Raw genomic sequence first — 27,203 nt, 5'->3', positions numbered from 1 at the left:
TGATAGCTCCAGGGTTTGCATCTCTGTCACCCATATAGGAGACTCAGATAAGTTTGGAGCTCCTAGGTTCAGCCTGGTCCAACATAGGATATTTTGGGTGTTTGCAGAGAGAACCAGTAGATGAAAGATCTTTGTCTGCTCCTCTCTTTCTTTTTAAAATCTATTTTAAATAATATAAAAAATCAATACATAAAAATGAAAAAATACAAAGCCTTCACTCCTAATACTACATCATTATTTTAAGTCTATAAAATATTATTTCAGAATAGCTAATAGGAGATTTAGAGGTAAGAAATTACTTTGGATAATTAATTTTGTTATTTCATTTATATTTTCAACATTTTCAATGATCAAATATTGAACAACACTCATATTCCTATCTTGAATTACGATTAAATTATAAATATACTAGGGAATGTATTTTTTTTTAATTTTGGGGGGATAAAATTCTTCATATAACATGTAAGGCTATTGTGTGATTTTTATATATTAAGTTTTTAATATGAAGCTTCAGGAATTCATTAAACACAAAAATAGTACCTCTTCCAATAAGATGTAATGAGCAAGAAAAAATTTCAATATAACTGTTAAACCCTAGGGGTAGAAAAATAAGCATCTACGCATTTTATTAGCTTCCTAGTAGGCCTATGGTAATCTTGTTACCCTACCATAAGCTTTTACTGGATACACCAAACTCAGTGTAGTTAGTTCTTTTTTAGCAGTCATGGATGTTAAGAGACTATTATGCTTTCTGCCTGTGAGTATTCTAAACTTCCGCTTCTTGATCCTGTAATTTTTAAAATATAGGCTCCTGTTGCCCCAGTGTTTTGGTACAATCTCTTGTGGTGAGTTGGTGGAAGGACACCACCCTGGTTTTGAGGCTTCTGGCAGAACATTATTCTGGTGGGGCTGTGGTTACTGTTGAGTTATTGCAATGGAATCATGTCCAAAGCTTATACCCGGTTTGGGTTTTGCCTGTGCATTAACTACTGTTAGTGGTTTTATTCCTTTCATTGTTTCCATTAAAATAAAATGAACACTCTTGTGAAACAGGATTTCTGGAGGTGGTGGGGCAAGATCTAGGTCCACTAAAGTTCAGGCAGTTCTGCACAGACTGGACTTACTTCTGCTTTATCTATCTGTTCTCTACAGGCAAGAGGAATTATACCTCTAGATGGTTTTCCATGTCTGGTAGAAACATTAATGAAAAATCAGCGTTTACCACATACCAGGGTAAAGTGCTAGCCTATGCTCTTACTAGTTATTTCTTGTTTAATAAGAGTCATAGTCACAACCAGAAGAATTTGTCAGTCCTACCTATAAAGTAGTGCTTTGTGTAATCTTCACAACTTTTTGGGAGAGGTATTTAATGAATAGGAAATTGAGGCAATAACAAGGGAAGAAACATATCCAAGATTATCAAGATGGTAACTCACAAAATTTAGAATAAACCCAGGTTTAAACCCAGCTAAATCAATTCTTCGTACTTAAAAAAAAAGTTGGTAAATTAATTTACTTTGGCAATAACTTCTATGAGAAATTAAAAAGACAATATCTCCATCTTGAAAGTAAGGAAAATGAGACACTAAAAGGTTAAATGACTTGTCTAACCTCACACATGAATGACAAAGTTGGCCTGGAGACTTCAAGTCTTGGTCATTAATTCAAGGCCATTTGTGCTATTCATGGGTCCTATGACGTGGTGAAGTCATATTAAGAGAACAGAGTTTTAAATTCTTCCACTCAAAATAAATCTTAAGAGGCTCACATCCTTGAATTCTTAGTTCTCACAGAAGGCATACCTAGTCTAATGATGGTGAAGGAAAAGAGACTGTTCAGTTTCCAAGAGCCCAGAGATCCTCACTGAATGCCAGCAAACTTCCAGCCAGCAGACATCTTCAGAGATAGGCAGTCCAGTTCTCAACAGTTTTACATCCCAAACCACATTTCCCAAAAAAATACTCCTCCACAGCAAGTTCCAAAGTAAGCTCCAGGCCACGGGTTCACCCACAACCCACGGGAAATTTGATTGGCCAGTTGATTAGGCAAATTGTCTCCACCAAGTTGCTTTTGATGGCAAAGTCAGATGACTTTCTCCTGCTCACCTCTTCAGGGCTCTCCAAGCTTTGTCTCCAAGTCACTAGTTCCCTGCAGAAATATTTATGCTTGCCAAGAAGACAGATTGATTCAAATGATCAGATAAACATGCTAATAATTTTTCTTGGCACATCAACCCATGTCATTTCAGGTCTCTACCAGCTTTCTTCCAATTACTTGTCTGCCCTATCCACTTACAATTGGGCTTCTTAAACCCAGATTCAGGTTGAGCCAGGATTCTAATTTCAAATCTCCATTGGCTCACACTTGGGATATGTTCTGTCTTCTATCTCCAGCTGGCCCATGCTCAGGCCCTTTCCTCTGGAATGAAGACTTCTCCACATTCATCTCCACATTCCTCGCACTTAAACTAGTGGGATTTATACTTTGCTAATTCGCCCTTGCCCCAGGGAGCAACTAAAACGGAATCCGGGCTCAGAGCCTGCTGCTAGGCAATGAACAGTCCAGGCTCTAGCTTTTGACCTTTTCCCTTAATGTTTCGTTTTTGGTCGCTCCATCCTTAAAGTCATGTTTTCTAAAAGTTTCTATTTAGGTTTCTCAACATTCAGAACTTGATCACTGCCTGGTTAAGCATTAATAAAAAGGCCTAAAGTAAGTTTGTGGAATTTGATTATTTTCTGCTTCAAGCTTCTCCCTAGAAATCCATTGGAAGAGGTGTTTTTGAGAGATGCATTAAGACCACCAGGGTTGGGCTCTGCATGGTAGCCTAGCAACTGAAGTCCTCGCCTTACATGCACCAGGATTCCATATGGGCGCTGCTTCTAATCCCAGCGGCCCCGCTTCCCATCCAGCCCCCTCCCTGTAGCCTGAGAAAGCAGTCAAGAATTGCCCGAAGTCTTGGGACCCTGCACCCACATATGGGAAACCTGGAAGAGACTCCAGGCTCCTGATTTCAGATCAGCTCAGCTCTGGCTGTTGCAGACATTTGGGGAGTGAATCAACAGATGGAAGATCTTCCTCTCTGTCTATCTTCCTATCTGTATATCTGACTTTCCAATAAAAATTTTTAAAATCTTAAAAAAATACCACCAGGGTTGTGTTAGATAAATCATTACCTATAACATAAAAAATGGGTAAATTTCTACTCCATTGCACGAAAAGATAGGGTAGATGCCCGTAAGAGCTTGTATGATTTCTAGGAGTTACAGAAAGAAATTAGAAGACTTCATGATGTAAGCATTCCCACAGACTTCTGTTTCACTGAAAGTAGACTCTTGGACTCATTTATTCATTCTTTGAACAAACATTTACTGAGCCTTTGCTCTTGTCTGAGTGTGAGTTAAAGACTGGTAGCATACAAGGCAAATAAGAAATAACAAAACTCCTTGCCTTCAAAAAGACACAGAACTTGAACAGTTGATTTTCAAGACTCAAGTTCCATTTCTGTTCCTAGTGCTAAAACTGGACTATCATACTTTTCCTCCCATCTAAACACCCAGAATAACGTAGGACAAATAGAGGCAGACTAGGTGCAAATTCCACTTTTGTTCCTTTCTTACTACTGCTGTTCATTTGTTAGTGTAGTTGTCCCAATTTCCCCAACCATAAAACAAAAGGTGATATTTAATTTCTGCTTTGTTGGGTTGCTGAGATGATTATTTGGTCATTGATAAATAATGATAGCCATTTTAATAAGAAATGGCGTGAGATACCATGGTTGTATACTAAATAGTAATTTTTACCATGTTTGCTCTTTGTCTTTAATCCAAACTTTAGAGGGCTGAGGGACAATGGTTGTGCAGGATTACTGTCCCAGCTCCCTTGTCATCCTCTACGATGCATGTCCTTTTTGTGCAACCTTTTCCCCCCTATCCTAAAGTGCTCCGGATGTGTCTTCTCCATGGGCTGGTGAAATTTAACCTGCAGAAGTTTCCTACGCAGCCATAGGCAAGCAGTTGACAACATGAAGCCAGCCAGCTGCTGTGGAGTGATACTTTTGAAGGAAATTCTGGAAGGGTCCTGCAAGGGAGTTGCAAGCTGCTGCAAGGATTAACCCAGGCTGTTTATCAGTGACCTCAGCTGCTCATTCCCTCTCTGCTGGGCAGCTGGGCAAGAACTCCAGGACTGCCACTCCCCACTGCCCAGAATGGCCAGAAGGAACAGGGGGATTCCTAATCAGTACATGCCCTCTTTCCCAGGAAAGGGATTAAGTGTGCCCTGACAAGATTTATTCTTCCGTCATTCTTTCTTGGAATGTGAATGGGTAAGAAAATGAACCTGAGCAATCCATTCCCCATCCCCTTAAGAATCCTTTCTAACTGCTTCATTTTGCCATTAAGCATGGCATCCAAACAAGCATTCTCTGGCATCAGATGTGTCCGTGTTCTTGGTAAAATAGAATAGTAATGCCAATTCAGAGGGTTAAGTGAACAAGAGATCACACGTGAAAGAACTTACCAAGTTGCTTGGTGCATGGTAAGAAGAGAATACATAGTAATTTTCCCCTTTTCCTGCTGTTCTGTACAGTGTTTTTTGCATTATGTAAAGAAAACCAACTCGTAAGTCTGTATCAGAACTCCATTGTAGATGGCCAAAACCCACCTAAAGTAGGAAAAAAGAACTTTTAGTGGCTCATGGAGATATTAGGCATGGGTTGTGCTGCAGGTTCAAATGAAGCTTAGGACTGGTTTTCTTTTATCTCTTAGCTGCCTGTGCTTGGTTCTGACTCTTTTCACTGTTGGCCTTATTCTCTCCTGTCAGACAGGATTTCACCATGTGGGAAGGAATATGGTCATGGAAATGTACCATTTTCTATATCTATAATTGCTACCATTGTCTACACCTACAATGTCATGATACACTTAAACAGAAGAGTGATGGACTTGTGATTGTTGTTGAAGGACAGTGGGGGGGGGGGGTAGGGAAGATGGGGAAGGTGGAAAGGGAAATCCCTGAGCCTAAAGAACTGTATTATAAAATATAAAATTTTTTTAAATCATTAAGAAAAAGAAAATAATCTGCAGGATACCTAATGGAAGAGGATGTGCTTTAAAGAGAAATTCTTAACCCTGGGATTATTTCATTTGGGAAGGAAAGCTCCTAGAGACACAATGTTTACCATATAATAAGCTGATGACAAGAATAGGAAAGGCTAATCAGTACTTGGTATTTACTTTCCCCCAAAAATACAAGAACCAGACTGTTGAACACATTGTATGAGAGCCGTGTCACCTTCCACTTTGGAACACTATCAAAGTCAACTCTACCCTCCCTTCCTACTGACTACAGTGCCAAACCACACCTCCAGTCCCAATCGGTACACAGGACACTACACTCTACACGTACTATTCTGAATCTGAAGATTGCTAGCTGGAGGGTGTGTTGGGACCTTATAGTCCCTTCCCTGGTGTTACAGATGACACTTGAAACCTAGGGAGGTGATTTGTCCAAATTTGCATGGTGAGCTCATAACATGTCTAGACTCCCTTTGACCTGAGGATCAGGTAAGCAGGATTAGGAGTCTGGCTAACTAATGACCTTTCTGAGACGCTGCAGCTCCATTTTAAAACTGGTTGGAAGGCAAAATGTTGTTTGCAGACAAAGTAAGTGAATGTTAAGTGACTCACTTCAGTACTTTTTCCTCTAGGTCGTATTGCTCCTTGGACTAGTCCCATGTACACTAGCCACCAGAGAAATGTAAATCAAAGCCACAATGGGGTATCACCTCACCACTGTTATTCAAAAGACAGCAAAAAACGCTGTTGGGGGTGCAAAGAAAAGGGAACTCTTAGATACTGTTGGTGAGAATGCAAATTAGCGCATGCACTGTGGAGAACAGTTTGGAGATTTAAAACTACAAATATACTTGCCATACAATCCAGTAATCCCACTACTGAATATATACCCAAAGGACATGAACACATTGCATCAGAGATACCTGTACCACCCTGCTTACAGCAGCACTGTTCACAATAATCACAATACGAATCAATCAAGGTGTCTATAATCTGATGAACAGATAAAGAAAATCTAGCATATATGTAGAGTGGAATATTACTCAGCTATAAAAAGAATAGAATTCTACCATTTCCATCAAAAGGAATAGAATTAGAGGGCACCATTTTGAGTGTTATAAGTCAGACATAGAAAGACAAATACTGTATGTTCTCCCTTACATGTGAGAGCTAAAATTTAAAAAAAAGAAGAAAAAAATCAGGAGCCAGTATTATGGCACAGTGGAGTAAGTTGCCAACTGTGACACTGAAATCCCATATGAATGTGGGTTCCAAGTTCTAGCTGCTCTACTTCTGATCTAGCTTCCTGCTAATAGCCTGGGAAAGCAACAGAAGATGGCCCAGCTGTTGAGGTGAAGCTGCTGCTGGCTGCAGGCTTCAGCCTGGCCCAGCTCAGGCTGTTGTGGGCATCTGGGGGAGTGAGCCAGCTGGTGGAAGATCTTTCAAATACACACGCACACTGGGTCTCTCTGTAGCATACACACTTTTCTCTCTCTCAGTAACTTAGTTTTTCAAATATATAAATAAATATCTTAAAATCAAAAAATGAAAAAAATTACCATATCTATCAGTTTTGCTGAAACTACAGTGGCTTGTCAAGCTTTGTTTTAAATCTTTGTCAAACTTGTAAGAATTATTTACACATATAATCTTAATGATTTTGGACTATCTTGAAATTTACTTTATGTGAGTAAAGTTGAACAACCTTTTGTTTGATTGATGCTTTATAGCCGTTGCCTATTTTCCTACTCAGCCATGGTCTTTCTACTTTTTATTTGTTGAACTCCTTATTTCATGGAATGTTAAGACTTTGACTACAATGTAAATTTTAAATATGCTATCCCCAAAATAATAAAATGTCAAGTTTAAAAAAGAGTAAGAGGGCTTGGCAGTGTGGCCTAGTGGCTGAGGTCCTCGCCTTGATCCCATATGGCCGCTGGTTCTAATCCCGGCAGCTCCACTTCCTCTCTGTCTCTCCTCTCAGTATATCTGACTTTGTAATAAAAATGGAATAAATCTTTAAAAAAAAAAAAAAGAGTAAGAACAGTAGAAAAAGGATGAAGTTCTAGACTGCTGACAAAAATTGAGAAGATGGAGTAGCCTTCCCCTCTTTACTTCCCTTTATCAACAATAACGTACCAACGTCAAAACAAACAAACTTGTAAATGGTGAACACTGGCCTCAGTGACCTTTCCCGGAGTGGGGCCCTGTGGTCAGACATTGGCCAAGGCAATCCTTGAGCAACCTGGTTGCCATCCAAGTCTGTTTTCAGTGGGGAATACAGTTCATGTTTTGGAAGCAGTATCCTTGACTTTTTTATCCTGTTATTCAAATATTTCCTAATAATCTTCAGCATTTGCACACTCAGGAGACCTTGAAGGAAAAGGATGCAGGGCTCCAATCTTTTTTCCTTCCTTTCGCTAATGAATAGATGTTTTCTTTCTGAATTCACTGGCCCCATCATTTTTTTTTCTCACATTCAGATAACCCTACAAGAAAGAAGTCAAATAGCCAAGTTACCAAGCTGTGGCTTGGACTCCATGTTATGAACCACTTTTCAGTAGGAAAAACCTACGTGGAGTGGTATTGAACTTTTTGCACATACACATATACTGTATAAATTTGGTGGATAAGGACTGGTGTTTCTAGTGCCATCTATTGGTCATTCTCTAAGATTGAATTATATAAAGTAACATCCATCATAAATGTAAAATGGGACTTATGCTGCAACGTTCACTGTAACGTATTTCAGCAACCTGGCTAAGTGGTAAAATAGGGTGTTATTGTTTGAACATTATCCTTAGTCATAGCTTCTTAAAACTGCAGTGCTCTTTTGTTATATGTTCTGTATAGGAAGGAAAATTATGATTTAGCCTAGTAAAGATGCCTGTCAAGCTGTCACTCACATCTTACATCTGAGTGCCTTGATCCGATTCCAGGCTCTGACTCCCGACTGCAGCTTCCTGCTGTTGCAGACCCAGGAAGCAGTAGGTGACTGCTCAAATAACTGGGTTACTGCCACTCACGTGGACATTCTGCATTGAATTTCTAGCTCACAGTTGTGGCCTCGTTCAGTCCTGGCTATTGCAGGCATTTGGATAGTGAAAAAGCAGACAGAAACCCTGCCTATCTCTCTGTCTCTCAAATGATTTTTAAAATATGCATAAGGAAATACATAATGAGACATAATTGCTGAGTAATCTGAGTATAAAGAACCAATACTAAGATTAAAATGATTGTTGTATCTTACCATTTAGAAATTATTTTTGGTTCCTGTCACCATTTTACCAGCCCTACGCAGTACGCCCAGCTTCTGGGAGAATATACTAAAACAAATGAAAAAAACAAGTCTCTTTTTCAGACAATTGCCAATGGGCCAAGAGGAAGACCCCCTAGAGCAAATGGGAGCTACCTTGACCATGGCTATGTGCATATTCACACCCATCTGACCTCCACAGCCAAGAATGGACTTCTGTAATGGTACAAAAGGCCAGCTTCTTTGACCTCAAGGTGGGACTAACTCTGGTGCAATTTGTGCTTTAAAGCTCCCTGTGCGAACCAAGCTGAAACTAGAAAGCAGCTGAAGTCACATTTTTGTTTGGCCCCTTTCCCTGCTCTATCGGAGCTCTCTCCCCTCCCTACTCCATGAGAGAACTTGATAAATCCTTGAACACAAATCCCCAACTCTGCTTCTAAGCAACCTGACCTAAAATAAGAACTATCCCATGGGGGGAAAAATGTATTTTTATAGGGATGAACACCATAAAAGCAAAATATCCCTTGGGCTTTATGGTTGTGGCTTTTTCAGCATGACCAGGGGCGGTATGAACACTGAGCCCAGCGCCTCTCCTCTACAGGCATCCAGGCCCAGACCGAGAGGCAGTAGGAGGAGCACTGCACTGTGAGGCAATGATATGAAATACACCCTGGAAATGGCACCCTGCCTGAACTTTCTGAGAAATGCATTTAGTTTCAAAATAGTACATCCGTGCTGGCATTAGATCCAGGGCTCCCAAGGGCAATGAAAAATAACCTGGAATTGGAGGACTTGAGGCTTTACACATTTCTACATCAGCCAGAGGAGCCAGACCTGTGGCTTGTGCCAAAGAACAGCCTTTGGGGAAAGGACAAAAAAAAAAAAAAAAGAAAGAAAGCTCTGCCAGAAGATAACTTGGGAATTGCTCATCAGATATGCTGGTTGAGGGCCCAGCGGCGTGGCCTAGCGGCTTAAGCCCCGGGATCCCATATGGGCGCCGGTTCTAATCCTGGCAGCTCCACTTCCCATCCTGCTCCCTTCTTGTGGCCCGGGAAAGCAGTCCAGGACGGCCCAAAGCTTTGGGACCCTGCACCTGTGTGGGAGACCCAGAAGTGGTTCCTGGTTCCCGGCTTCGGATCAGCACAGCACCGGCTGTTGCGGCTCACTTGGGGAGTGAATCAGTGGACAGAAGATCTTCCTCTCTGTTTCTCCTCCTCTCTGTATATCTGACTTTGTAATAAAAATAAATAAATATTTAAAAAAAAAAAAAGAATTGCTGGTTGTTCCATGAAGCCCAAAGAACCCCAAATAGATGAAATAGAAATAGGTCTTCATCGATGTGGTAATCAGATTATGAAAAGTTAAATAATTTCAAAAGTAGCAAGTCTTTTCAATGTATAACTAGGAAAACCAAATATCAACATGCAGAATATAAAACTGAATCTTTATCTCATACCAAAAATAAGCAACTCAAAATGATTTAAAGACTTAAAAGATCTGGAGCTGCACAACAACTACAGAAAGCTTACTTTAAATTAAAAAAAATTTTTTTAATTTATTTAAAAGGAAGAGAGATATCTTTCAGCTGCATGATCACTCCCCAAATGCCAATAACAAGAAGGACCAGGTTAGGGTAAAGCCAGGCACATGGAACTCCACCTGTTACTCCCATATGGGTAGCAGGAACCCAAGAACTTAAACCATTGCCTGCTACCTCCCAGGATGTGCATTGGCAGGAAGTTGGATCAGAAACAGGTAGGATTTGCAGGACACAAGTATCCCAAAGGGTGGTTTATCTCCTGTACTACAGCACTCAACCATCCTGCCAGAAAAGCTTCTTGATAATTAATTTGGCCAGTGAAGCTTTGAAATTGACTCAAGAAAGTATAGAAAACAAAAGCAAAAGTAGACAAAAGGGATTGCATCAGACTAAAGGGCTCCTGAACATTGAAAAAAACAACCAACAAATAAAAAGCCTATTTATAGAATGAGAGAACACATACATTTGATAAGGGGTTACCATCTAAAATATATGAGGAATTCACACAACTCAGTAACAAGAAAACAAATAGCCTGGTTTTAAAAATGAGCTAAGGACATGAATAGATACGTCTCAAAAGAAAACACATAAAGGAACAACAAGTATATGAAGAGGTACTCAGTAACATTAGCCATCAAAAGCAAATCAAAAACACCATACAATATCACAACAAGCCTGTTGGAATGCTTACAACTAAAAAGGCAACATATAACAAGTGCTGGAGAGAATGTGCAGAAGAGGGAATTCCCACACACCGGTCATGAGAATGTAAACTGGCCGGGTATACGGGGACACATATTCACAGAGACAAAGTGAGATAGTATTCAGCCTTAGAACATAAGGAATTCTGTCATTTGTGGCATGTGTAAGCCTGAAAGACATTCTGCCATGTGAAATAAGCCAGACACAAAAAGACAACTAATGATAATGATCTCACTTGTATGTGGAATCTAAAATGTTGTGCTCAGAAAACAGAATATAATGGTTGCCAGGGACTGTGGAGCTGGAGAAAAGGGGAGATATTGGACATAGGGCACAAAGTGCCATCTATGCAGGATAATTAAGCTCTGAAGACCTACTACACAGCACAGTGACTAAAAAAAGTATTTTTGAAATTTCCAAAGATATCTGGAAGATAACTATACGAGCTGATGCATGCATGAGTTAACTTGATTGTGGTATTCACAGTGTATGTATATGTTAAAACATATAACTGTTCACCAAAAACATACATAATATTTATCAATTATGTTTCAAAGTGGAGAGGGGAGAAAACTAACAGCATTTTTTTAAGGTACATATGTGAAAGACAGAGTGACTCATAGAAAGGGGAAAAAACAGAAAAATCTTCCATTTGCTGGTTTATTCCCCAAATAGCTGCAGAAGCCAAGGCTATGCAAAGGTTGAAGTGTGAAGCCAGGAACTACATCCTGGTTTCCCATGTGGGTGGCAGGGACCCAAATACTTTTATTGCTTTCCCAAGTTCATTAACAGGGAGCTGAATTGGAAACAGAATGGCTGGTCTTGAACCACCACCCCAATATAGGATGTTGGTGTTGCAAGCAGTGACTTAAACCTCTGTGCCACAGCACTGGACCCAACAACAGTATTTTCTTTTTTTTTAAAAAGATTTATTCATTTTTTATTACAGCCAGATATACACAGAGGAGGAGAGACAGAGAGGAAGATCTTCCGTCCGATGATTCACTCCCCAAGTGAGCCGCAACAGGCCAATGCGCACCGATCCGAAGCCGGGAACCTGGAACCTCCTCCGGGTCTCCCACGTGGGTGCAGGGTCCCAATGCATTGGGCTGTCCTCAACTGCCTTCCCAGGCCACAAGCAGGGAGCTGGATGGGAAGTGGAGCTGCCGGGATCAGAACCGGCGCCCATATGGGATCCCGGGGCTTTCAAGGCGAGGACTTTAGTTGCTAGGCCACGCCGCCGGGCCCAACAACAGTATTTTCTAAGCCCAGTGGTTAAGGACTTTCAGATACTTTTCTCTTTGAGGCTCAGAAAACCTCTAGAGTGAATTTTTTGGTTTTGCCTTTTTCTTTCCAGAAGGTTACTATGGAGGGTTTTGTTCTGAGGAGGAAATGGAATTTCTCCATGTCCTTGCTGAAAGATATTGTTGATCTGACAACATCCTTTCCTGAAGGCTCAGGCATGGATGTAGTAAGTCATGAACTTCAAAGTCTGGAAACCTCAGTTGCAGCCTTGCTCTGTGGCTAGCTACCAGCATCAGTATGCAGTCAGTCACCACTTTCCTTTCTCCCTGTAACCTCACATATACAGTTTCCTCAGTCTCTAAGGAATTCTGATATTTTTCAATCCTGACATTTTCAGAACTCCAATACCAGGCTGATAGGCCAGGTTGGCCTACTGAGGATGCTGTGATACAGATCTCATTTGTATTTCCCCCAAGAGGGGTGTAAACTGAAAAGATAAAAGCATTCAATCCAATGATTTCCAGAAACAATGTTTTGAGAAGGAAGAGCAGGGATGGTCAGGGTATCATGTCGACCACTTGAAGGACTAACAGGTGACGCATAGCTACTCATTTTGAGTGAGCGAAAGCATGTGGTTGTATTCTCACAAACAGAAAAGGACCTGGCTATCCAGAGCAACCTATGATTTGGCTCCCCATGCAAGTAACCCAAAGCCTTTGGTTGGATTGTCAGGTCTGTTGCCATTGACCTACTTTTCATAGCAATCTTGATTTCTGGAGAAAGAGAAAGGAGACAGATGATGATGTAGAAAGGGTCCTGGAAGTTAGGTAAGGCATGTCTAGACTTCAATCTGTCTTCCTTTAGTCATTTCCACTCCTTGGGATTCAGCTTCCTTGTTTATTAAGTGCAGGTCAGCAGCAGATGAGCTGGGAGGTTCCTTCCAGGTCACTTGTGGTCTTACAGTTACCTTTTCTTCACATACATCTGAAGACCATGCGCTTAAAATATATCCTTATTGGTTTAGAAAAGCATAGAAATGACACCATAGGTTTGGATTCCTGACGGCAAGAGATAATAGAGAAAAACTAAGGCAGAGAAGCAGAAGATTCAATTTCTTGATACTGGAAAAGTGAAGGTTACTTTAAGACACTCTACGAAAACTGCAGGCATCTGAAAATTCCCAGGATGTGATAAATCAGTAATTCTCCACTTCAGTCCTATTTTGGGGAAGAGTTTCAGTTACCCTGACAATGTATACAATGAAGACTCAAATTTCCTTGTAATGGTGCAGCACACTGATCTTCCATCTACCTGCCTCAGCATCCTCTATGGGCACTGGCTCATGACCTGGCTGTTCCACCTCCCATCCAGCTCCCTGCTTATAGCATGGGAAAATAGTGGAGCATGGCTTGAGTCCTTGGGCCCTGAACCCATGGGGGAAACATGGAGAAAGGCCCTGGCTTCAGATCAGTTCAGCTTTGACAATTGTGGCCATTTGGGGGAATGAAACAACAAATGAAAGATTGATCACCCTCTTTGTATCTTCTTTTCTCTGTAAATCTTCCTTTCAAATAAAAATAAGTAATCTTAAAAAAAAAAAAAACAGTTTCCTTGCAGAGCCAGTGTTTTGGTGTAGCGTGCTAATCCTCTGCCTGGGCACCAGCATCCTAGTGGGCACTGATTTGGTTCTAGTCTCTGATGCTCCACTTCTGATCCAGCTCTCTGTTTATCGACTGGGAAAGCAGCAGAGGATGGGTCAGATCCTTGGGCTTCTGCATGGAAGAGGCTCCTGACTCCCAGCTTTGGATCAGCTCAGCTCTGGCTATTGCGACCATTTGGGGAGTGATCCAGGGATGGAAGATATCTCTGTCTTTCCTTCTCTCTCTCTCCTACTGAGCCACGTGTGAGCAGTATCTGGGTAAGGATAAGCCTTGGCTGGGCTGAGACATCCAACAGAGGCTGGCACTGGGAGCTTAATCTGTCAAGTTAAACTCCAGAGCCACCTGGAGAGTGCATAATCCGGAAGTGGGAGTGGCCTAGTAGGGAGATAGTGGGCGCCTCCCTCGGGGTTACCACTCCCACTGGAGAGCACGAAAACCAGGACAGGCACGGGTGGCTAGGCAAAACAGCACCCACCAGTATGTGTGTAGCCTGGATAGTGGGGCAGGTTGGGTTGAACTAGGCTTCAATGCCCATTGACATGTACGAGAGCCGAATCGGATGTGGAACAGACTGAACAAGTTTGCAGTACACACTGGCAAGCATGGGAACCGGGGTAGGGAGCTGCCCTGATGGGGCTTATGGGGAGTCTCCCCAACTATGCTGCAGCTCCCACTGGTTTGCATGAGGATCAAGTATGAAGTGGACAGGATCGGGCTGGACTGCAATACCCATCGGTTTAAGTGGAAGACAGGGCTGGAAACAGAACTGATCCAGCAACTGAAATGACCAGCATGTGCATAAGCTGATTGGGGTGATGGACTGTGCTGGACCGTTGCAAGCACACACAAGAATCAGGTCTGGGATCACCTCAGATGAAGTTTCTTTGGAGATCCCTCCAACTGAACTGCTAATCTCAGAACCCCAACCATGAAGGGACTATGTCAGCCAGTAGGTTCTGAATAAATTTCATCACGATTGGAACAGCGAGATTGGCAGCAATTCAGAACTGCTGAACTATCAAAACTGCTTAAGCAGGACCCTTGGAGCGCGCCTCACATGGGGACCTGGGATGGGTGGGAGGCTGGGTGGGGCTTTTCCCTTTGTTTCTCCCCTGACCCCAGATACGGGGCGGGGTTTGGGGGATGATGATATTAGTGTGGAAACAATGGTATTACCCACTTTCCTGTAGCCCTTGACCCTTTGTACCCTAAGTAACTAAGTAAGATTATCCAAAAATATAAAGTAAAATGAAAAAAAAAAACCACCACTGCTTAACATTACTTTTATTCCTATTCCTTCCTCATTTGTATCAACTGGTGACAACGCTGCCTATGAAAATAGTATTACGAGTGCTTTCCTTCCCATACTTCCACAGGTCACTTGGAAACTTGTACACTTCTTTTAAGCTTATTTTACTTTTTCTATAAACTTCCCAATTGCACAGAATCCCTTGACTTACAATGCTTTGGCTTGAGATCCCTGCACTTACTGCCTATCTGTACGATTCCTATTAGCTTCAGCGGACAATAATGGCTAGCCAATAAACAGTGATTACAAAACCAAGTTGATCATCTAATGAAAAGCTTATATTTGCTTCTGAATCAAACAGTTTTTGCCAATATATTTTTCTACTTTTGTTTAAAAATGGGTACAATGAACCAAACCAGGAAGATGATTAGCAAAAGGAGAAAAACTTCAGGAGAAAGCTGAAAACTGTAAAACACAAGAATGGTTTCTTTTTTTTTTTTTTTTACAAGAATGGTTTCTAACTAGGAATCAGGTTGTATTTGCTAGCGCTCCATGCCCACTCCATAATGAAGGATCTTTTTTTTTTTTTCCATGAGGAATCACTTATAGCTTGAACCTGTCTTTAAAAAAATTTCATTTATTTTCACCGGAAGGCAGATTTACAGAGAAAAATAGAAAAAGAGAAAAGATCTTCCGTCTGCTGTTTCACTCTCCAAACGGCTGCAGCGGCTGAAGTTGAACTGATCCAAAGCCAGGAGCCAGGAGTTTCTTTAGGTTTCCCAAGTAGCGCAGGGTCCCAAGGACTTGGACCATTCTCCATTGTTCTTCCAGGCCACACACAGGGAGCTGAATGGGGAGTGGAGCAGCCGGAATATGAACCAGCACCCATCTGAGCTGCTGGCACCTGGAGGTGGGGATTAGCCAGTTGAGCCATTGTGCCAGCCCCAAACCTTTCATTTATTTATTGAACAAATAACTATTGAGTGCCTCCTGTGTGTCAGGTAATAGTTTTGTATAATGTTTAGGACACAGCCACTGATCTTGACAATGAAGGAGAGTAAAACCTCCTCGTATAGACCCTCAAGTAAACCCCAAGGAAGAATGGGGGTAAGGGAGTCTCAGAAAAAGCACATCGCCATACACAAATCCGTTTCACCCCTAGTCTTGTATCTTAATCTCCCTCATGCAACTGTAAGTTCCTAGGCAGGCCAGAATCATCTTTCCCTATATACATACTCCCTGTATACCTCCTCCATCGTCCAGTATAACTGTGCAAAGCATTTCTAACAGCTTAACTGATAAATGTCTGAAGGAAGCTAAACTGTTGAACTACTTGTGTTCATGTACATTTTTGACCCCTGAGGAGGTTCGTGACTAAATCATCGCAATCCATAAATGAAATGTCCAGAGGACTCTTACACTTGCTGAACACGGGAGTGTGAGGGGCTCTGACTCTGACACGCTGGAGTTCTGATGAGTGGTGCAATAGGCCAGGCATGAAAGGAGATTGGCTCTGCAACTCAATAGCTATCAATCTCTTGGGACCTCTGCTTCTCAACTCAGCATAAGAGCAGGGTTTCCTTCCACTTTACCCAGTAGACACAATGGAGTTTTACAACTGGTCTGTCTGGGTGCAGGGGGAGAAGTAGCAGCCAGACTATTTATAAACTGATGGGATGAGGCATGGCTTATCTTAATGCTTTTGTTGCTTCTAGGAGACTTGTGATATTTACAGTGTTTGGTCCCCGTGAATTTTTCCGTTTGAAAACCAAACAGGATAATAATGAAACACTTTCTTGCATTTTCTATCAAGACAGTGCTTTGTGAGTTCCAAATGTTCTGTCTAGATTCTAAGAAGCTGGTTTCTTCATGAGTGGTTGGAATAGGACTTTTCTTAGAAGCTACTGAATATGGATTAGTTGGATTGTTTAGCAGGAAATAAAAAGCAGGCTCTGGGGTGACCACTTCAGCACTTAATTGGGTTAGCAAAGAACTGCAAATGAGAGGTTTTCCAAGGATGTTTACCGCTCCCACCCCCTTAGGTGGTGGATTTTAACCTAAACGCTAGTCTTCCAATGTAACCTTTAATTTAGGAACCATTACAAGAATCTATTAGAGCAGAAAATGTCAGGTTGAAAAATTAACACATCATGGGAGTTAATTAGAACCCACTCTCTCATTAGATACAAATAAAGGGTCCTCCAGCTGCCCAATAGCTGGCTGGAGCCGTGTTTACTGCCGCTTTCGGTGGCTGCATCCTCAGAAGCTACGCAAGGCAACAGCCCAGACACTACGTCCAGGGCCACTAGGGACCGCCCTTCAGGTTATCTGAAGGCCCTATTCACTGGTCCCTATTTTTCCCCCTGAGAATCCTTCCACGCTCATGCCACAGAGTGGGTATCTCTCTGCCTGGAACTCCCCCAGGGAAGTGTGTTCCGTAACAAAAAAGCACACCATGAGTGAGGGCGGCAGGGGGCTGAAGGGCTCCAGGCCATTCAGACTCCGCTCTAAGTTGTGGTCTTTGTTTTCTTTCCACAGTCACGCTGAAATGTGATTCTTCTGGCTTTCTTCTCTTTTCTTTTCTTTCTTTCTTTTTTTTTTTTCTTTAAAATACCTGCGATGAGTTCCATGCCTAGAAAGAAAAGCTGTTGACAGGAAAAGCTTCTGACGGGAAGGGCTTCTTCTAGTGTTCTCAAAGGAGACGGCTGATTCTAACAAGCTGAGGCAGGGACACCAGGCCTAGGAATAAGAGGTTCGGATCACAAAAGAGTCATCTTTGACTATGGATTAGGCAAGGTGTGAGGCAGCGTCCTCTGTCAAGGCAGTAACATGCACACACAGCCTAGGACTAAGTAGATCTGCACCTGAGTCCTTCTCTACCACTTACTGTGCCATCTTGGGTAAACAGCTTGACGGCTCAGAACATTAGTTTTCTCAAGTCGGTGATGAAATAATTACTGTGAGGAATGGGACACAGAATCTGGCACTGACTAAGCATCAGTGTGAGTTGTTCTTGGTTTGATAGTGGCATTCCTTCATGAAACACTAATGATGCCCCCCTCCATGTGCTAGGCTTTCTGTGGAGGCCAGGTCTTCCCACTTGACCTCATGGAGCTCATGATTAACCATGTCAATATTTCTTCAGCACCATGCATACCCCCTTGCCCATCCTGTTCAAGGAGAAGTGCCCAGCGCACACTGTTGCTGAGTGGCTCAGAATCCTGCAGGTCCTCCACCTTAGAGGAGTCCTTCCAGCCACCCACTGGAACTTAAATGTAGCCACAGTTTTCTGTGCATTTGCTACGCTGAGTCACTACTGTTTGTTCATTCTTTGTCTCCTGTGTGGTCCTAGAAGGAGAACATCTAGTCATCTGATTTATTCGTCTCTGCAGCCTAGATGATTTAATAGATCATTTGATCTGTTCATCGGATCATTTATTCATCTCTGCAGGCCAATGAGCTCATGTCTTACTCAGTGCAGGCACACAGAAGATTCAGCTTGACTTCTGAGAACATTGATTTCCAGCCAGGAATTTTTCCTGGAGAAATAAACTTGCCTTCCATCGTTGGAGAGCTTCCCTTGGGCCCCGATGTGGTTGGTCCAGTCATTTTCTATTATTTCGGTTCAAGCTTCAGTTTCCTAATTTCTTCAGGAGTCCACCAGAGCCCCCTTCACCAGGAGATTATGATGATAACCACAGACAATGTAGTTTCCTTATGCCCAACGTAGACCAGGCACAGAGCCAAATACTCCAAAAGCAGTTGACTTCATTCCTACCTCAGCCAGGTCTAGTGGGCTGGAAACTAAAGTGGTGAGCATTTGGCATAGTGGTGAAGGTATCTCTCGGGATACTGGTATCCCATAGCAGAGTACCTGGATTTAAGGTCTGGCTCTGTCTCAACTCTAGCTTCCAGCTAATAGCCACCAGATGATAGTTCAAATATTTGGACCTCTGCCAATCATGTAGGTCACCCATACTGAGGTCCTGGCTTCTGGCATCAGGCAGGCCCATCCCTGCTGTTGTGGGGAGTTGGGGAATAAACTGGCTAACAAGAGATTTCTTTCCTTGTCTCTCTGCCTCCCATGGACATCCAGCCAACTTGTATCTAGCCCCTGAGATGGAACAGAATCGGCTGAAGAGGACATAGACATGTGGTTAAAACACGTGGGCATTTGGGTTGAAGTCCAGGCTCTGTTCTTCATGCCAACTCTCCCCTCAATGTATATCTGGCAGAGAGTAATGGTTCAAGAAGTAAAGGCCCCGCCACCTGGAGAAATGGACCGAGTTCCAGGCTCTTCTTGCCTTTGTTGGTCTGGCATTTAGGAAGTGAACCAGTTGATGGGATATTTCTCTCTCTCTCTCTCTCTCTCTCTCTCTCTCTCTCTCTCTCTGCCCATCAAGTAAATGAAATTAGTAATAATTTAAACCAGATAGTCCAGGAAAACAGTGGCAAGCGCTAGACTAGAGGATTCAGCAAGAGAAATCGCTTTTCCCTGATCTTCCGATTCAGACTGCTGATGTCTTCAGCACCAGGCTGAAAGGCAGGAGACTGTAACCTAAGTGGCAAGTGACGTCCCTGAGCTGTTCCAGGAAAGAACAAAAGCCATGGAGTTATTCAGCAAGTACTAGGTGCCAGACACTGTGCTAAATGATTTACAGGAATTACCACTCTTGGAACAACTGTGTGAGGTAGTCATGAACTTCCCTACTTCACATATGGCCAGTGATTCTCAGAGACACAGGACTGCAGGGGGTCAGGAATCCACCTGCTAGCAGTTTCACTGATCAACTGGAAAGCAGAGCGTTGGAGTGCACCGCTCACAGCCCCTGGGGGCGGGCAATGTGAGGCAGGAAAGTTGCACTGGAACCCAAGTCTCAAGATCTCCCTAGGTAGACAGACCCTCGATCAGGCTGAAAGGGGCGTAGGGCTGCTGGGGAGCAGTCTGGCTGTTGCGAGCCTTCCCCGCACACAGTGCACAGGTCAAGCCTCTCCCCTCCCGCCGTCTCACCCTCCCAACCTTATTTAGAAACCGTGTCCCCGAGACAGGAAGGGCGGCGGGCCGAGAGGCACGGAGCGTCCCGGTCTCATTTCCTTTCGAATCCCCCTGTGGAATTTCATTTCATACGGCGAGGAAATCGGAGCGCAAGACCGCCGGCTGCCGGCTGCTCCGGGGCGCCTCCCCAACTCGCGGCTGGAGACTGGCAGCTCCCCGGCGCAGGGCGCGGCTAGGCGGGGAGAGGGAAGAAGGGGTGCGCTCCCACCGCTGCACGCTGCCCTTGAACCCAGCTGCCAACTCGGCCGTGCCAGGCACGGTGCGGGGAGCTTAGCGCCTTCTCTCCAACTCGCCAAGTTGCACCGCGGACAGGGAAGCAGATGCCCAGAGGTGGGGCATTTTGCTCAAGGTCACACAGTTGGAATTTAAAGCCACAATCGGTGTGAATCCAGCTCCCGCGTTCTTTGTGTGGGTCTCTCGGCCCAGGAAGGAGTGGCGGGCGGGGGGGAGGTGGCTTTCGGACCAGGTGACAGCTGTGACGAAAGGGAGAATTGAACCCAGGGCACTTCTCACCTGGGAGAGGAGGGGGCAGACTGGCCTGGCGGGGAGCGGCTCGGCTCCATCCCCGCCTGGTCCAGCCGCTCCCCGCCTGGCCCGGAGCGCCGGGGTCCGGGTGGGAGGGAAGCCAGCGCCGGGAAGCGGGGCGGGGCGCGCGGGGAGGGCGGGCCGAGGGCGCCGGCGGGCGGGGGCCTGACCCTTGCAGCGGGAGAGCGGCCCGCCCGCGGCCACGCCCCTCGCCGCCCAGGGCGCAGGGCCATTGGAGAGGTGCGTGGTCCCGCGCCGCCCCCGCCCAGCGAACCTCCAGCGCCGCCGAAGGCTGAGGCGGTGAGAGCGGCGCGGCGCTGGTGCTGGCGGGCTTCGCGGGGAGACTCCGGGCGGACGCGGCCGGCGCCGGCTTGTGGGCTCTCCGCCTGCAGCCATGACCCTCGCAGTGTGTTCCCGAGCCGTCTAATATCCCGCACGGTGGAGCGCAGCTGCCTGGAGAGCCCGGCAGCCCTTTTCCTTCGCAGCCCTTGGTGCCTTATCGCACTCCCTGTCCCGGAGCTGGGAGCCAGCGCGGGCAGCCGGCGTCCCCGTGCAAACTGGGGGTGTCTGCTGAAGCCGCCCCCGCCGCTGCTGCCCCGGTCTCTGGCCATGGCCTGGCGGGGCGCAGGGCCGAGCGCCCCTGGGGCGCCTGGGGGCGCCGGACTGCGTCTGGGGTTGCTGCTGCTGCTGCTGCTGCTGCAGTTGCTGGGGCCGGCGCGGGGATTCGGAGACGAGGAGGAACGGCGCTGCGACCCCATCCGCATTTCCATGTGCCAGAACCTGGGCTACAACGTGACCAAGATGCCCAACTTGGTGGGGCACGAGCTGCAGACGGACGCCGAGCTGCAGCTGACAACTTTCACGCCGCTTATCCAGTACGGCTGCTCCAGCCAGCTGCAGGTGGGTACACCACCCCCACTCCTGGCGGGACCCCTTGGGCAGGGTCTCCCCGAAAATCACTTCGTGTAGCCCTTGCCAAACGTGTAGCCCGAGAGGTATCACTGTCCTGGAAAAGTGATTTCCACTCTCCAACCCCCCCCCCCCCACTTTTCTGTCCCTTCTCCGAGACTGGAAGCCAAAAAGTTGTGTAAGTCATTTGGCCTCTAAAAAGAACCCTCTCTCACACCCCACCCTTCCGTTCTTCTCCCCTGCCCACCCATGTCTGGCCAAGCCCCTAACCCCAGTGGAACTTAAGGGTTATCTTTGCCAGGGATTCCAGCCGCCGTGGCTCGCTGGGCGAGTCCGACAGAGCCGCCAGCTGTTGCTAAGACTTGGAAGGAAAGAGAAGGCAACTTCTGCCTAACCCGGTCTGTCAGTGGCCCGCTGTCTCCCCCCATGTCTTGGGGGTGGGTTGTTAAGTGAAACTCCACGGTTTGGTCCTGTGTAAAATCCCCTCCCTCTCGCCCTCCCACGCGGTGTAGGAGGTCACGCAGGAAGGAACGGTAGGCTTGGCTTGAGTGCTTCCTCGCTCCCCGGCTTGGAGGCAGGATTAGTGCTGGAGGAAGAGCGAAAGCTGTTAGGAAGGAGTTCCCCCCCCACCACCTTTATTTTCAGTCGTTACAAATCTTAAAGCTTATGTGATGATAAATGGTTCAGCCTACAATAGTGAATGGAGGAAGAATTTGCATTATACAAGGTGATTATAATCTTGCAAAAACAAACACTGAAACAACATCCAGTTCGTGGGGGGTGGGCGTGGGCTGAAGGCCGGGTGGGAGGAGGTGGAGAAGATGGCTAGATAAATTTTGGTAATGTTAACACACTGGTGTTGGTTGGTGAGGCCGAGTGCTTTTAGATATTTAGAAAAGAGCAATGGGGGAGGGGGCCGGGGGAGGGGAGGTGGCATAGGAGGATACGAGGTGGGTTACTCCGGTTAAAAGCTTCAGAAATCTGTGGTTGTGGCTGTAACTTCTGAGAGATAAGAAACAGAACTGCAGCTTGCTTACTAGGTGCCTGTTTTTCCATAGGTCATTTTAAAAGTTGGATTGTGGTTTTTGTAAAGAAGAGCTTGTGATTAGATCTGTGCCGGTGAACTGTCCCTTTGGAAATTTCAGGACTTTAGAGCCGAATCCTAAAAGCTTAAGAATTGGTGCGTCCAGCTCTTGGTTTAGAAACAGCGCATAGCCTGACATCAGTGGCAATTTTGCTGGAGAGACGGCTTTTGCAGGGATATATATTTTTAATTACATGTATCCTGGGGAAGCAGCCAAGCTGTTTGGAAGGGCAGGATTGGATCCCTTTACATGCTGGAAAATAGTTACTTGTAACTCTAGACTTCATAGACAACATCTGTAAGGAGCCAAGCAGACTGTTTATCAATGCTGGAGGAATTGAGGACAGCAACTGGACTCTCCCCTGCTGCTATTGCAGATTCAGGGACTTAACATTTATATTTTCCTATTGTGCTTCATTATTATTCATTGAGGAAACCTGGCCAGAGACACCCCCCCATGACCAAAGCTCTCAGTCTGCCTCTCATCGCTGAGTCTAACAGTGTCTCAATGGAAATTTTTTTCTGTTTCCCCGTGAGTCTGATTAAAAGAATAATGTTAAGGAATAAAGTGAAGAAAATATTAACAGAATCTGTGTATTTTTTAACGTTTATTTTCATGGTGACCAAGAAATGGAGATTAAAAAGAAACCTGAAGCATTGAAGCGTTGATTGGGAGCCTTCAGCTCCTTGGAGTAGAAACTCAAGAGAGGGAGCTTGACAGTCACTTTTTGAAGGTTTGTTTCCTTAAGTGTTAGGTGAAAGAGGATTATGTCATTTTCCTGTATTTATTTGCATTCCTTTGGAAAGGATTATTAGAGCCCAACTAAGAAACCCGTGTAGGTGATGGATTATGGGGTGCCCTGGTTTAAGCTCAGGGTGAACACACAGCCTCCCCATAGGCTGATGAGAAAACAGGAGTGGACGCTGGCTGGAAGCATTCACCTCAGCTCTGCACAGGCATTTGGTCAGACTTCCAAGTCATTGTTTTCTTTGTTCGTTTCCTTACTTTTCCAGTTCTTCCTTTGTTCGGTGTATGTGCCAATGTGCACAGAGAAGATCAACATCCCCATCGGCCCGTGCGGCGGCATGTGTCTTTCAGTCAAGAGACGCTGTGAGCCTGTCCTGAAGGAGTTTGGCTTCGCCTGGCCAGAGAGCCTGAACTGCAGTAAATTCCCTCCCCAGAACGACCACAACCATATGTGCATGGAAGGGCCAGGAGATGAAGAGGTGCCCTTACCGCACAAGACCCCCATCCAGCCTGGGGAGGAGTGTCACTCCGTGGGAACCAATTCTGACCAGTACATCTGGGTGAAAAGGAGCCTGAACTGTGTGCTCAAGTGTGGCTACGACGCTGGCTTGTACAGCCGCTCGGCCAAGGAGTTCACTGACATCTGGATGGCTGTGTGGGCCAGCCTGTGCTTCATCTCCACCGCCTTCACGGTGCTCACCTTCCTCATTGATTCCTCTAGGTTTTCCTACCCTGAACGCCCCATCATATTTCTCAGTATGTGCTATAATATTTATAGCATTGCTTATATTGTCAGGCTGACGGTAGGCCGGGAAAGGATATCCTGCGATTTTGAAGAGGCAGCAGAACCCGTTCTCATCCAAGAAGGACTTAAGAACACAGGATGTGCAATAATTTTCTTGCTGATGTACTTTTTTGGGATGGCCAGCTCCATCTGGTGGGTTATTCTGACACTCACTTGGTTTTTGGCAGCCGGACTCAAATGGGGTCATGAAGCCATTGAGATGCACAGCTCTTATTTCCACATTGCAGCCTGGGCTATCCCTGCAGTAAAAACCATTGTCATCTTGATTATGAGACTGGTGGATGCAGATGAGCTGACCGGCCTGTGCTATGTAGGCAACCAAAACCTCGATGCCCTCACTGGCTTCGTGGTGGCTCCACTCTTCACTTACTTGGTAATTGGAACCTTGTTCATCGCTGCAGGTTTGGTGGCCTTGTTCAAGATTCGGTCAAATCTGCAAAAGGATGGGACAAAGACAGACAAGTTAGAAAGGCTGATGGTCAAGATTGGGGTCTTTTCAGTACTGTATACAGTTCCCGCAACCTGTGTGATTGCCTGTTATTTCTATGAAATTTCTAACTGGGCACTCTTCCGGTATTCTGCAGATGATTCCAATATGGCGGTGGAGATGCTCAAAATTTTCATGTCTTTGCTAGTGGGCATCACTTCTGGCATGTGGATTTGGTCTGCCAAAACTCTTCACACTTGGCAGAGGTGTTCCAACAGATTGGTGAATTCTGGGAAGGTGAAGAGAGAGAAGAGAGGCAATGGTTGGGTGAAACCTGGGAAAGGCAATGAAACTGTGGTGTAAGGCCAGTCTCCACGCTTTCCTCATTTTGAAAGGTGGCATGCCAGCATTTTGATGGAGATACTACCAAAACTTCCTATGCAGTGAATCCAGCAACTCGTAAGCCTTGCCTCCCTCATCAACCTGCCATCCTCCACCGCTACCCCACCATCATAAAACCAGTGAGTTTGCTGCAGACTTTGGAACGATCCAAAATGGAAAAGCCAGGTAGAGGCTTTCGAAGCTGTGAAAAATCAAAATGTTGATCACTTTAGCAGGTTACAGCTTGGAGCATGGAAGTCCTGTCTTGATTCCAAGAAGTTTCGGGGCAATGTTGTTTTTCCCTACAGGGTGGGATTGAGCTGTGAGTTGATAACTTACAGGGGGACAGATTGATGTTTTTTAACCTTTTTAAATTTAAAGTGCTAACTGGGTCTTTCAGATAACAAAGTGATTTGTAAACACTGGAAAGGCTGGGTTCAGAGAAGTGTTATAAGAGTTTTATAGTTTGGCTGATCTAACATAAACATCTTCTGTGGTGCACTGTCTGCTGTTTAGAATTTGCTGGATTGCACTCCCAAGAGGTGGTGTCAAAATCTTTCAGTGCCTTTGTCATAAAACAGAGTTGTTTGAACAAACAACGGTCCTGTACTAACACACATGAGGTATCCACAGTATTTTTCTTCTCTCTTTTCCTCTCTTAAATTTCACCATATCTATTGTATGCTGCTGCTGATTTCTTCATTGTACACTTAATGACTCGAAAAAAGAGTATTTTTATAGGAATTTTTGCTCTGCAGCATGCCTAACGAAGGGGAAGGGAATGGTGATTCACTTTCTCACAATCGCTTAATTCAGAGGAAAATAAGATTTTACAACATTACCTTACTGACCCCAGAGACCTTTTTGCGTTGAGCAATGAAGACTTAATATATTTTACTCCGTGTGATTGCATCTATGCAGACGCCAGTCTGGTAGAGCTGAAATGTTAAATTTCTTGGCAACTTTGCATTCACACAGATTAACTGTGTAATTTGTGTGTCGATTACAATTAAAAGCACATTCTTGGACCATGACATAGTATACTCAACTGACTTTAAAACTGTGGTCAACTTGCGTTCTCAGAGTGATAGTGCCTTATTTCCTTTAGCATAAGAATGTTATCAGAGCCTGGTCTACTTACCACAATGCAGTCTCACTCAGTTTTGTAAAGGGAGCTAAGGACAGCTAGTCCAACTACGTGGTGCATAATTGTTTCCTAGTAATTGGCAAAGGCTCCTTATAAGATTTCATTGGAGTCAGTGTGGCCTGCAGTATTTATATGGTGCTTAATGAATCTCCAGAATGCCAGCCAGGAGCTTGATTGGTTAGCAGGGAATAAAGTGTAGACCATATGAAATGAACTGCAAACTCGCAGCATAGGTCTTAATTGCCTTTTGCAGAGGTATCCAAAGCTTTTAAAATTTATGCTTTACGTTCGTCTCAAGGGGGTACCCCCTAGCAGCTCTCAGAAAGTTGCAGTTCTTTTAAAATTGTAACTGGACTTTGTCTTAACCAGCTTTAGGCTTTCTAATCACCACATCTCTGGGACAAATTGTTGACAGTGTCTCAGGTTGTTCTCCTTATGACTTACACCTGTCTTTACTCTGCAGTGACTCATTATTTATTAATTCCTGCCCTTTTTAAAAAAGAATAGGTAAATTTTTTTTCAACTCTTGTTTATGGAGAAACATTTCCAGGGACTCAAAATCCACAAATCTAGAAATGAACGTCCTTTTATTGGGAGGGGGGTAAATTTGAGCTTTGTGCATATGATTTGACATTTTCCTTTCTCTTTTTTTCTCTGTGTGGTTCCTAAATTAAGATGCAGTGTATGTTTTGGAAAGGGAGAGAGTCTTGGGGCTTTGGAAACAGAACCAAGTCGATCAGGTGGCCTTTGCTGCTCCAGGCAGGCTGAGTACCTTGACTGGACTCGGAGTCAAGGCCTGGAGCATGAGAACTGATCCCCACAAGGACCATTTGCACTCCATCTGAGGAGGCTGTGTTGCTAAAGAAATGTACGATGTATGATGTGAGCTCGCTGTGCTGCCTTCAGATAGTTCCCAGAGCTGTTTGGGACCCTGAGCATGCACCCAGGGGCAAAGCCTGCCCTTACTCACGCTCTGCTGTGGTGTCTTGGGAGTTGTGCAGAGAAGGGAAGAGCCTGGTTTACTGTGGGACCACAGGGATTTGTCATGCAGTTTTCTTCGCAGTGCTTCAGTGGTAGTATAAGCAAGGTGGTACCCAGAGGAGGGCTGCAGAGTAGATGCTCACCGTCAGTGATTGAATCGCAGTAGCCACAGTGAAAGAGTGCTTACTTACCTGAGTGCTGGAGCTAACACTTGGACAACGTCTGGGGCTGAACGTGGCTGTTCCTGTAGACCTCTTGCCTCCTTAAGGGAAGATGTATTTGTTCAGAAGGAGCTCTTGGTATAGACCGGCTTGTCAGCTTTAGCAATACCACCTGGTTGTAGGCCTTTCTATTCACATTCCAGACAATGGAAAGTGTTTACGGTTTCAGGAAAGGAACTTGTGGTTGAGGGATC

The 27,203-nt window shown here is 44.8% G+C and overlaps 1 protein-coding gene across 1 annotated transcript; it reads left to right on the top strand.

The window, feature by feature from the left end:
- Positions 1–20,412: 20,412 nt before the first annotated feature.
- FZD4 (frizzled class receptor 4) lies at positions 20,413–27,001 on the top strand. The gene is made up of 2 exons (XM_058663712.1): positions 20,413–21,206; positions 23,314–27,001. The coding sequence occupies exons 1-2, from the start codon at positions 20,916–20,918 to the stop codon at positions 24,640–24,642; spliced, it is 1,620 nt and encodes a 539-aa protein (XP_058519695.1). The 5' UTR covers positions 20,413–20,915; the 3' UTR covers positions 24,643–27,001.
- Positions 27,002–27,203: the final 202 nt, after the last annotated feature.

Source organism: Ochotona princeps, chromosome 4 (genome assembly GCF_030435755.1).
Source record: "Ochotona princeps isolate mOchPri1 chromosome 4, mOchPri1.hap1, whole genome shotgun sequence".
Classification (NCBI taxonomy): domain Eukaryota; kingdom Metazoa; phylum Chordata; class Mammalia; order Lagomorpha; family Ochotonidae; genus Ochotona; species Ochotona princeps.
The sequence above is the reverse complement of the archived record's forward strand: the minus strand, read 5'-3'. Positions and strand labels throughout refer to the sequence as shown.